The sequence below is a fragment of the Aedes albopictus genome, chromosome 2 (assembly GCF_035046485.1).
Source record: "Aedes albopictus strain Foshan chromosome 2, AalbF5, whole genome shotgun sequence".
In the NCBI taxonomy this organism is placed as follows: Eukaryota; Metazoa; Arthropoda; class Insecta; order Diptera; family Culicidae; genus Aedes; species Aedes albopictus.
Genome location: NC_085137.1, coordinates 380,517,710 through 380,530,721, shown reverse-complemented (window position 1 = coordinate 380,530,721; position 13,012 = coordinate 380,517,710). Strand labels below are relative to the sequence as shown.

General features: G+C 38.9%; 1 protein-coding gene across 5 annotated transcripts in view; it reads left to right on the top strand.

Annotated features, from left to right (window-relative positions):
- The window catches only part of LOC109415821 (cyclic nucleotide-gated cation channel alpha-3), a 571,815-nt gene that overhangs the window by 506,724 nt on the left and 52,079 nt on the right, over positions 1 to 13,012 (top strand). For 4 of the 5 annotated variants that reach the window (XM_062853069.1, XM_062853067.1, XM_062853070.1 and 1 more), the window contains 2 exons: positions 5,084 to 5,225; positions 5,424 to 5,573. In XM_062853069.1, coding sequence (XP_062709053.1) covers positions 5,084 to 5,225; positions 5,424 to 5,573 — 292 coding nt within the window. The remainder of the gene's footprint in view (positions 1 to 5,083; positions 5,226 to 5,423; positions 5,574 to 13,012) is intronic. The other variant, XM_062853068.1, reaches the window with a different exon arrangement.

The following is a 13,012-nucleotide window of genomic DNA, read 5'->3' as shown; positions in this document are numbered from 1 at the left end:
CACTTTCGCTAAGACGAAAAACACAGAAGTTAACGCATGGGGCTAGCAAGGGTTTATTCCTTTAAGTACCACGAGCGCCCCAAGCGGTGGGAGATGAAAACCGCAAATTTAAATCTCTCGGATGGCGATGTTGTTTCGAGGATCTCATCACTTGAAACCTATGATCAAACAGATTCATCAGTTCAGCCCTCAACTGATTTGATGTTTTTTCTAGAACAATAGTAAAAAAGGGGCTTGGCATCGCGTGATACAGTGGAAAGATCAGATCTTCTCAACTCGATCGTTCGAAGAGTCAGACGTGTTTTTTTATCAGGAATTCAAACCCAAGTGTCGACTAAATCGTCATTGTTAGACGATCCAAAAAGTTAAAGTGCGTGTGCGGTAGTTATGTGTTTTACTAAAAATATTAAAGCCTATTTTTTCTTAATTGTTACAGTAGGAGAAGATACCGTGGAAGAAAAATATATTGAATGGCCCGAGTGCTAGAGTTTTTGAATTAAATACGTAAGAAATTATAAGAAAAAGTTACCGTCAAGCGGGGTTACTTGCAACAGCGGTGTAACTTGCAACATGATGACATACACTAAATGTGAAGCATTTTCTAATAATAGTACTAACTAGTATGCCCTACTATTTCGGTTATAGAGATTATGTGTATCAAAGATCGATTTAGTATAAAAATTAGCTTTGTTTCTTTGTTTATGGTTTAGCTACACTGTTAAAACGGATTGCTCATTTTATGCCATAAAAACAAGTATGAAAATCGTGCTTGACCTCTCCCTTATGGTAAGTGCGATAAGTCTGATGACCTTGCTTGCAGTTAGGGTACCTAATAGTAAGCTTAGCTAAACGATAAAAGTTTGATAAACTTATCGGCGCAGTATCATAACGTCCGAGGCCATAAAGTCCCAGGACTTTATGGCGCATTTTTCCGGGGCATAACGTCCGAACTTGCAGATACGCCACGAAGTCCAAGGAAAGAAGGCACATAGGATATTATGACGCATCCAAACTTTTGGACGCTATTTCGCAAAAAAAAACGCTACTTAATGTCCGGGACTGTATGGCCTCGGACGTTGTGACCCGGCTCCAAACTTATCGACTAAGTAATGCAAAAAATCATTATTAGAATCGACAACCACTGTGGGGTAACTTGCAACAGCTGAATTTGACGAAACCTTCTATTATTTATCTTCATTTCACGATATATTTGACAGAAATAACCGAAATGGATCATTTATTGATTACGTAACGCGGTTATTTTCAAATGACAATTCATTTTTTACATTTTTTTTTTGCACTTGAAGGTCACGTTACATTGTTAGGAAATACCACATTTTGAAGTTTCATTCATGTTTCATCATGTTAAAAGATCAATTTTTGTTTATGAACGCTGTAAAGCAATCACCAACATCAATTCTGAATGGATGGAGTAAATTATTTCAGTTTAAGGTGAATATATAACGAAGCCACACCTCGAATTTTCAAGAGCACAAATCTGAAAAACCGAATGCCGGTTTGAGCTGAAAAGTTGATCGATTGACCACCCGCTGGTGGTGACCAATCGATCAACTTTTCAGCTCAAACCGAAATTCGGATCTTCAGATTTGTGCTCTTGAAAATTCGAGGTGTGGCTTCGTTATATATTCACCTTAATACCCAAATTAGCGAGTTTGACATTTACAAAGTAGAATAGGTGTGTTTCAATCATGTTAATTTAGCTGAAATTGCCAAACACCACTTCAAACTGAAAACTACTTGAAGATGACTCACTCTACCTTTTCAAGAAATGACAATAATCATTGTTGACATTTTGTAATGAGTTCTAAGTCACGAGAATCATATATATATATATATTAGTGTGGGACACCAAAAGACATTTTACTCCTGTACACTTTTTGAGTTCCATTTTGGCCCCATATCAACTGTGCAAAATTTCAGCTCGATCGGAGAAACTATATTTTAGCGCCAGCCGTTTTAAATTTGCATACGATTTACTATGGGGAAAATCACTTTTTTAAAGAAAAATCACCACAGGTTGCCCCTTAACCTCTAAAAATGTATCGATGAATGATTTCTATTGGAAATTTTACGAGGAACAAACCCTCTGAAGACCGCAAAGCGATCTAAGGCATGTGGAAAAAGTTATTGACTGAAAACCGAATGACATGCCCACGCTGTTTAACACGTAAGGAATAACAATAAATAATAAAATCTCGTCATTTTATCGATCGGGTAAGGCTTAATAACTTTTTCCACGAATGTCGCATCGCTTTGCGGTCTTCGGTGGTCTGATTCCTAGTGAAGTTATCTACAGAAATCATTCAACGACTTATTTTTAGGGATCAATGGGTGACCGCAAGTGATTTTTCTTTGAAGAAGTAAATTTTCCCCATAGTAAATCGTATGAAAAACTAAGAATGGCGGGCGCTAAAATATAGTTTCTTCGATCGATCTGAAATTTTTCACAGTTGATATGGGACCAAAATGGAGCTCAAAAAATATACAGGAGTTGAAGTTTTTCCATTTTTTATATTTTCCCATATAAACCGTGTACCAGGCTAATATATATATATTTTGTGTTTGAGGGACGTGAGACCTGTTGCTTAACGATATACTCTCGCTTTCATGAAAAAATATATGTCAATTGGTTAGTGTACATCTTTTCATGGTATGTTTCATGCACAACATGAAAAATTAACAATACGACTATATACTAGAATGTTAGTGCTGTTTAATGATAAAAACTAAACTTGGCTTCATGTCCTATGTTGCAAGTTACCCCACAGATGGGGAAACTTGCAACAAGCATGTATTTCGCACCTCCTGATTAGGTTGCAACGTATTTTGGTAAACCAAGTACTGCATAGTATTCTACTCGGTGTAATTAGCGTACAAGATGCTTCACAGGATGTTTCAAATGTTTCGATTTACAATGATATTGCTTCAAAGTCGAAAAGTGTTGCAAGTTACCCCATTTTACGGTAAATGAAAAGCTAATCCTAAAACTATGAATTTGTAGCATTGTGAACCAAAAAAAACTTGAAAACACTGCGTGTTGTACAGCAGGTGCACGATTTCCCCGAGGACCAGGTAACCTTGTGCTAACCATTTACAACGACGTCGGCAGTATTGTAATGCGAATGTGTGTTATTTTTTTTTTCATTGAAGGACACCATATTCCTTCAAGTGAAGGTGTCTGCATAGGGTGTAGGGAATAACGACTCGCCAAGTTGTTCCTGGGGACGATTCCGAAGCGCGGCGGCTTGTAGGCCCGCCTCGTCGTCGAGCCAGCAATCGACCCTTGCGCACCCTGGGCCGAAGATCATCCACGCCTTCTAAGAGGTGATCGGTCGTCGAATACCGCATTCACTTCTACGGCCTCCGAGGGAATCAACGGGGAGGTAGCCCGAGAGCATCACGTACATTGCTCTCACCCCTAACACGGCTGCGGACGCTATTGTGAACAGTGAAGCCACGCCTCCAGGCTTAAAAGAGCGTGACACTAGTGAAGGTTATCGGACTGCTTCGGTGGGTATCTCCGAATATTTCGCCGTCATCGAAGTCCCACAGCGCTGCCGCTGTGGCAGGAAGCCGTCGCCTCCGACCCATCCTCGGCGGCGGCGTCTCGGGAGAATCCTCGAGCTTTCGTTACGGAACCCTCGGCATCGACAGATTCGTCAACGTGAAGATGCTATCCCGCCGCTGAATTCAGGTCAGATCTCAGATCTACTAGATTATAAGAATACACATTCGCAATCTAATGCCAAAATCCCTAATCGCCAAAGAAACGACGCGTCGATGAAGAGCACGAAGATTATTGTAGGTTGGAAGGATAGAGATAGCGCGCTACTAGGAATAGGTTTTAAATTCGAAACTAAGCTATCAATAGAACGAATGGAAATTAGATGCTTTGATCTTTCTGAAATCCGTTAGTTTGAAAAATTGCCCTATTTTCGGTTCTTGGAGTTGGGTGGGAGTATTCAAAACGGCCATCGTTGTCTGATCGGATCGGGTAAGGTTTAATAAGTGGATGGACTCGCCTTGAGGAGTCTCGCCGGGATAGTTTTTGCTGGTCCACATGTGAGTAGGCGCATAAGTGGAAACAGTTGTTCATACCATTCTGACCGCGTGACACGTAACCGTTACACCAGGTATCCCTTTGAAACCCTCTTGGACCCAGAAATGCCCCTGATAGCCCCAAAAATCCCCTGAGACCCAATGGAACGCTTTGAGACCACCTAAAGCGCCACTGGCACGCCTTGGAAACCCCCGGGAACCCCTGAGAAACGTACCTCCAACCTCTCTTTGGTCTGCCCTATTAAGGGGGGAATTTGTAAGGGATAGTAAAGGGAGGCCATCGTTGTCATTGCTACCGTCATTTGTACATTTTGTTATGCACACTAATGGCATTAAACAGATGCATAACAGATGCAGGTGATTGTCCAAAAAGATTTTTTACGTATATCAGATCTATACAGCTCATTAGAATTGCTTCAATCTAGCCCAAATTGGGTAAAATAATAACCAACTAACTAAGCTACAGTGAAAATATGAGTTTTCCAGTTTGTTGAACATTTTTTGAAAAGTGAAAATTTTTGTGTCCTGACCATTTTAATAATTTTTGTCCTGTGGTTGACAATTTCCTTATTTTGTAACAGCTTTGAGCTATCCCCTCCATAAGTTGATAAGTTGAGACTTATCAAGAAGTCAATCCTCAGATTTTTCAAGCAATTCCTTCCAAGATTTTTCCTGCAGATTCTTGCAGAAAAAAAACAGTAGGAACTTTAGGAGAAATCCCAGCAAATGCATTAGAAAACCCAATAACAAGCGTTTTGCAAAGAAGTATGGGTTTAATGAAACTGATGTTCAAATTTTATATTATTAAGATTTAATGACATTGAAAAGGTTGCACAGTGAACTGATCTAGATCTTATCATTTAAGTTTGATTATAAACAATAATTATTGTACAAAAAGAGCGTACAAAGGTCAATAGGTGGCTCTATTTTTCATTAACTCTAGAGTTACTTTTCAAATTTCAATATAAGTAATACTATCTTCTTTCTTACTTTCCCTCCACAGGCTGAAATAGCTATAAATGTTCATTTAGATACACTTAAGCGAGTAGAAATTTTTCAAAATACCGAGGCGGGCTTTCTGTGCGAGCTGGTGTTAAAGCTAAGACCGGTGCTGTTCTCTCCGGGCGATTTCATCTGTCGGAAAGGTAAGTTCTCTCACCGTGCTGATTTATGCACTTCCTGCTGCGAGTTGTGGAATCCAGCCATAATTAGATATTTGGACTGCGGTTCTCAGCGGGAGTCCCGCTTCTGAATGCTCCACCGCACTGTACGTGACGTGCCTTCTTTAGCCAGAGTCCTAATCTCGTGTGTTTCGTTCTTGTCGTTTCTCGATTTTTTTGCAGGTGAAGTCGGCAAAGAGATGTACATAGTCAATAGAGGTAGACTGCAGGTTGTCGCAGACAACGGAAAAACTGTTATGGCTTCGCTGAAAGCCGGATCCTATTTTGGCGAAATCAGTATCCTCAACATGGGTACGGCAGGTAAAGCGCTCGGTAAATATGATAGCCAAGCAAAATAATGTTGGTATTGACGTGTTGTATCTGTTTTTCTCCAAAACAATAAAAAAATCACCACGATCCACGTTCACTACAAGAATAAGAAATCTAAACATTGCTCGAACCTGAAATCTCACGCGAATCGTTCGGACGACCAATCTATGCATAACAACAGCCAAATATCGCGGCCAAACCTAAATTCGAACCACACAAGCTCTAGAGTGCTTAAAAACGAAAGACCAAATCCAACCCCCAACCATACGCACATTTTCTCCCTCACTTGCAACCGTCCAACCGTAGCGGACGTCGTTTTCATAGCACATGAAACGAGAGAAAAAAATCGCACCCATCATCCACTGAAATGAACCGTCCATACCTATACCTAGAACTCAAAAACCTGATGACTAGCAGGACCGCGAATCTCCCGAAGACCGCAAAGACTGTGACGCGACTCGACCGACCCAAAGTGACTGGAAGCATCTCACTTTCGCGATGTGAGCTGCATAGATAATACAGACGCGTGGAATATCCTCTTCCAATCCAATGGACACAACAACGTACCTACAGCGGAATCCACTGGCTACGAAAAAAGGACCAAACGGCGATGAGTTTCACGACTGACTGCATTCGAATGTGTGTACCTTGGTCACACATTGCGCCTTTCCGAAGACCGAAGTTGATGCGAAGGGTTGTAGTCTGGCTGTTCTACAAAATTTAAACTGTTCAAGTTAATTTCCAGAATCACAAGACCGTCCTTTTAATATACTTTTGTACTTCGTCTTGGAATTCACATTCTTTCTTGTTTCAGACGTTCCAGAAATTCGCATAAAACTTGTTTTTCACCAAAAAATATTTTCAATCGTCCTGATCCAGACTACAACCTTTTGACAGTGTTATCAACTTTCGTTTTCCGCTTTTCATTATTTGACCACATCTCTAGACGCAACGCAACACACAAACCCACCAGCAGCAAAAACGACCCTTCCGCCTTTTTCACAATTTCTATTTCTGCAAATCAGTCCATTTCTAGGCTAAACCATACACTCTAATCGTCATTGACATCGTAGTCGCCGTTGTCGTCGTCGTCGTCGTCGTCGTCCTCGTCGTCATTGTGCGATTCAGAAAACAGTAACCTTTAGGACCCAAACACGATGCGATGTGAACGTAATACCGTCTCTCTCTCTTTCTCTATGGAATCCTTTCTGATCGTTTGCATAATCCCTTTTTAACTGACCGCCTCTTTCCACCCCGAACCAACATCGTCCCTAAAAACTGTATCTAGTTGGGTCCTCCTGTCGAGCGAATGCCTTGATTTTCCTTAGGGAGCTAGAGTAATAGCCCTGCTTTTGTACTGCTTGGTCCCCTCATAGAAACATTGGCGCTCTATCGTTTATTACCCTCCTAAAAGAAAGAATTTTCCAGTTGTCCAACCGTTCCGAAAATTTCAAATTTTGTTGCGATACAATCTGGTCCAGTGGCTTGGTTTAATCTATTATTTATGAACATGTCTATGTTAGTTGCGTCCTTCTTCATCTGTAGCTTTCTTGACTATTCCTGACTTCCCCTTTGAAACCCGTTGAACTTTCCATACCACTCTCTAGAGTTAACGGATTCGTGACAGAAGAGATTGCGCGGATGTATTCCACTAGTAGAGCCTAGATAGAAACCCTAGAGCCGAACTAACAACCCGAACATAATCGCTGTAAAACTAAAAAGGACAGAGCAAATCACATTCTCATCAAAGTATTAATCAGATCTTAATTAAATATCTCTATATATATGAAATGCTTTGCTTGGCTATAATACCTTACCACAAAACCGAAAAAAAACTGTCATTCGATGTTCCTAGCGTATAAGTCTCTCATATATGTTTTTATCTCTCTTACTCATACTCGTTTGATTCCATTCATATCACTTTTTATTCTGCGAAAGTTATTTCAGTTCTGTTTGTTTGCCATTGTGTGTTCATGCGTCTCGATGTGTGTTGTTCCTTTCTACCGTTGATTGTTGGGCCATGCGAAAACCATTCCATTAAATATATCTTTTTCAGCGAAATCATTGTTCTTCCAATCGCTCCGATAGAATCAATTTAATTTTAGAACGAGTTGGGGTTTCGCCCCATCCTTCGGCGGCAACCGCAGGTCCTTTTGATTTCCGTTCAGCCTTCTGTTGTTCATCGTAGATAAGCATCGATTTCAATTATATTTTTCATATTTTATTCTCATTTCCTTTTCATATCTGCGGTATCATCTTTCCCCGTCTACGGTTCGAAGAGTATATAAATTGTGGTTTCCTTTGCTGGTTTGATTGTACCTTTGATGACAAAAAAAGAAAATCCGCTATAAATTTCCAAAACCCTTTAAAATCCAAAATTGGCACCACCATCATTCGAACTATTACTTCACATCTAAGGAGCGTAGAAATCGAGAGAATACTAAAACATTAGCCTAGAATAGTGTTTCCTAATCCCAATCTTAATCCTAATCGGTTCACAATGCATTGGACATTGGACTGTTTGAACGATTTGTAACGGCCATAAACAACTTTAATCATAGATGTTTTATTAACCTTTTGGAGCGTTCTACAAGTTTAAATAGAACAGCCAATCTACAACTTGTTGAAATTGTGAAAGGTTTTATTGTGGTCCCCACAAAATCTTCACAATAAATAATGGAATAGCTACCAGAGCACGGATTTCAAACAGCATCTGCACAAGTCATGAAATGGTCATTCCAACTGTTGGCTGACTGCAATGTGTCCTCTCTTACAATATTCGTTGATGTGTTATACGCCTTCTTCAATATATCTAAAAAATGTTCTTAATATAAAATGTACTCAATCGCATTACGTTGGAATATTTCAAACATAATTTTGGCCGTTTATGATCCGATAAAACGCCAAAGAATAGTGGAAATCGTTGATGAATATATTGTAAGCTTATTATGGTAATGTCACGACTAACTCCACTTATTGTGTCTTAGGTGCAAGGAGGAATTCCTAGAGGAATTTCTGAAATATTCCATGTAGGAATTCCTGGAGTATCTCCCTGAACAATTCCTAGAGGAATTCCTGTACTTTCTTGACGGATTCATGAAGTAATTTCTGCAGAAATTCCTAAAATTACTTACCCAGTAATGAGAAAGAATTCCTGGAATATTTCCGGGAGGAATTCCTTAGGTATTTTCCGAAACACTTCCTGGAATAATTGCTGGAGGAATTCCAGTAGGATTCCCTAAAAAAATTCCATGACAATTTCTTGGAATAAATCTTGAAGGAATTCCTGGAGCAATTCCTGAAGGATTTTCTGGAATGTTTCTTGTAGTATCTCCGGATTAGATCCTAAAGGAATTGCTGTACTTGCTTGACGGATTCATGAAGTAATTTCTGAAGGAATTCTTAAAATAATTATTGGAGGAATTATTGGAATGTTTCCGTGGGAAATCCCGAAAGTATTTCCTTAAACACTTCCTGGGGTAGTAACGAGATAAACCAGCAGAGGGCTGAAAATCTCGATAATAAAGAAAAATAATAATAATAACTTCCTGGGGTAATTTCTGGAGGAATTCCAGTAGAATTCCCTAGAGTAATTCCATAACAATTTCCTGGAATAATTCATGGAAGAATTCCGGAAGCAATTCGTGAAGGAATTTCCAGAATATTTCTTGTAGGGATCAGTGCTGAAAATTTCATTGTATCATATCTTAATTCAATCCCCTACATCTCATTTTAGAAGCTGAACCTGAGAATATGATATATGGAAATTTTGTGCGGCTAGACCAGTTCTGCAAGAAAGTCACGGAAAAACCGCCATTTTTTAAATATTTAAGGTAAATGTCACGGCCTACCTTTGAAAAATGCCAAATGATATTCACCGTTGGCATTTTTCAAATGTAGGCCGTAACATTTACCTTAAATATTTAAAAAATGGCGGGTTTTCCGTGACTTTCTTGCAGAACTGGTCTAGCCGCACAAGTTTTTCATATATCATATTCTCAGGTTCAGCTTCTAAAATGAGCTGTAGGGGATTGAATTAAGATATGACGAAATGAATTTTTCAGCACTGGTAGGGATTCCTGGAGTATCTCCCGAAACAATTCCTAAAAGAATTCTTGTAATAACTCCTGGAGCAATTTCTAGAGTAATTACTCAAGAAATTCCTGGAGGAATTCCCGGAGGAATTTCTGCGTGAATTCCTAGAGATATTCCTTGAGGAATTCCAGAAGGAAATCCTGAAAATATTCCTGATAGAAATAATGGAAGAATTTCTGGAGGATCTCGTGGGGAAATTCATTAAGGAGTTCTGTAGGAAGCCATGAAGGAATCTTTAGATTTTTTAGGAGCTGTTACGGGAAGAATTTATGGATAAATCTTTAAAGGAATTAGTTCAAGAATTCCTGAAGGAGTTCCATGAAGAATTCCAAGTGGAAGCCTTGGAAGAATCCCTTGATGAATCTCTTAAGAAGTGCCTGAAGGAGTTTGTGTTGGAATTCCCAAAGACTTTCATCCGGTACGGAAATCCTAGAAGAATTTGTATTGGAAAACAGTAAAAAAATGTCAAGTCACTTACAAATGTTGCGACCTAGGTTGCGACCTACATTACAAAATACCAGTGTGCGTCAGTGAACACATAAATAACACAAAGAGATACTAAGCATATTATGAGATACAACAGAAGTAATCGTTGAGGAATTACATCGATTAAGCAAAGAGATACAAAAGTAGAGCTTGAAGGTCCTAATTCCAGAATACTTTGGATGACCTAGATCACTAAGTGAATGTTGCTAAATTATAAGAACTGCACTCTGCGGCTCTTAGAATAGCGTAGATTATATTCCACGAGCATTCGCTACAATAAAAATATCCAAAGATTTACAGATATTGTGACCCATACTTCGAAATACATTGGGGTCCATTTATATGCCACTGTGGACACCCAACTAGTAACACATTGAGATACTCATTATTATATGAGGTGCAATAGGTGCAATTGTGACAGAATTAGGTCGATAGAGTGAAGAGAAACAAGAGTAGAGCCAGTTGACCTTGAAGGTCCTTATTCCAGAAGAGATTGGAAAGCCTGTAATAATGCACCAAAAGCATTATAGCGTGCACTGACGTACCATCAGCAGTACAGACCTGTATAGACTTCATTCCATAAATATTTTTTACAATTAAAGTATGATACATGCCGGGGCCCGTGGGGTAGTGGCTACACGTTTGCTTCATAAGCAGGTTCGATCCCAGACCCGGCACTTTCGTCAGTTGCTCTTTCCCCTGAGAGCAGCTGACACTGACCCTCTTCTGAGTCAATGGCTCAAATGGACCCCCAATCGGACTGGAAACCGGAACAACCAACAGCCACACATCAGCTTTCTCGTGCTCATCATTCTACCATGATAGAGTAGAAAGTGAAAGCAGCGCAACGGCAACCAGTTGGATATAGTAGAATTATAATGGAATACTATTGGGCGCTATACAAATTGTAAGTACAGCTTCAATTTGTACAAAAGAGCTGTAAATTAGGTTAAGTGATTGAAGAATTAAAAAAAAGTATGATACACAGTATGTATGTAGATATCGTAACCCAAACTTCAAATTGGAGGCATTTTGTATTTCTCGCAATGTCCAACTATGTAGCATTGCGCGGTCTAATGGACATCATCGTGACTAACTTTCTTGAACAGAGTGAATACAAATGATCGATCCAGTAGATCTTAAGAAAATGAATTTCACAGTAGTTCGGATGAACTAGATCACCCAATTCATATATCAAGACCAACAATTGAAAAGGCCACAACAACATTTTGTAAACAAACATGTTTCTATCGACTTGAGGCCTTTTGAACTCCACCCACACACCTCACCACCACTAACAGAAAGCGCAAACAACAAGCTTTCTGATAGTGGTGGTGAGATGCGTGGGTGGATATCAGAAGGCCTCAAGTCGACAGAAACGTGTTTGTTTACGTAATGTTGATGTGGCCTTTTCAATTGTTGGTCTGGATATCATGATTTTTTAATGGTGCTTTGGGGTTTTTGAGTACCGTAGACTGTGTTCTATGACCATTCATCGCTTATAGAGTCTGGTATAAAATGTTAGGTTTGTGACACAAACCTCGGAGTATTAAGGACTCTGGGATGAAACCTTCAACAGACCATGATGGGTTGTGATACATTACATGTCAAGGATCAGTCAAAACTATCAATGATTAGCAAAACGATGAAATTTGAGTAAAAACATGTAGAATTTATAAAAAATACAAAAAGTCACGGCGACCAGAAAATTTATAGGGTACAAAGGGGGAAAAACCATGCATTTCTTAGCACAACTATTCCCCTTGACTATTAACAATAAACCAGGGTAAAATGTTTTAATACAAAGAAGATATTGTATTTCTATCTTAAGGAGATCATCCCGGGTATTTTCTTGTTTCAGAAATTCTTTGAAAGATTTTCTCAGAAAATGATATTTTTAGAAAACAGTTAATGGATATCTCAAACATTACTCCATGAATTCCTGTAAAAAATCCATCGGAAATTCCCAAAGCAATTCCTTCCCAATACTTTTCAGTTAATTATCTAATAAATAAATTGCCAGGAATACCCTTAAAAATTTCTCTGAGAATTCATTCAATTATTCTTCCAGGAATTCCTCATTGACACTCAAAGTTTACTTTAGAATTTTCTCCGCAGTTTTTTTTTATGTTACTCCAGAAATTAATTAAAAAACTCTTTTATCAAATCTTCTTTGGATTCCTCCGGCATTGATCCTTAGTATTCTTTATATAAAAATGCAGTAGCATACGTGGGACCGCGCATAACTTGCGAACGGAAGGTTCGATTTAGGTCGTCTTAGTTTTATTCTGTTAGTTTTCACCCAAGGAAGGTTTAAATATGAGGCAAAAACATGAGAAAATTGAGAGTTTTTGAAAGTCGGGTTTTCATACATTTTGAACGGGGACTTGGGCTTGGCTAGGGGCTTAAAACGTCACAAAACGCAGTAGTCAAGACAAACTTTGCCGGGGACTGCTAGTTCTTTATAAAATCAAAAAAAAAAACATTAAGAAATATTTTACTTTTGATAGTTGTTTTGAAACATTCGCCATGGATTTCTTCAGAATTTTCTATAGAACTTCCTTTTAAATAACCTCTAAAGGATCCTTCAAAAAGCTCTACAAGAACTTCTCTAGAAAAGCTTCTATAGGTGTTCTCAGAAATTCCTCCATAGATTGTTTCGAAATTACGTACGAGAATACTTTCATGGAATCATCCTCGGATTTCTTCAGAAATACTCCAAAGAAAGACTCATTTGAGAATTCTTCTAAAGTTTTTTTTTTCTGAAATTCTTCCAGGGATTCCGTAGAAATTCGTAGAGATTTCTTTAGAAATTCTTGGTGAGATACCTCCAAAAAATTATCAAAGGATTTCATCAAGAA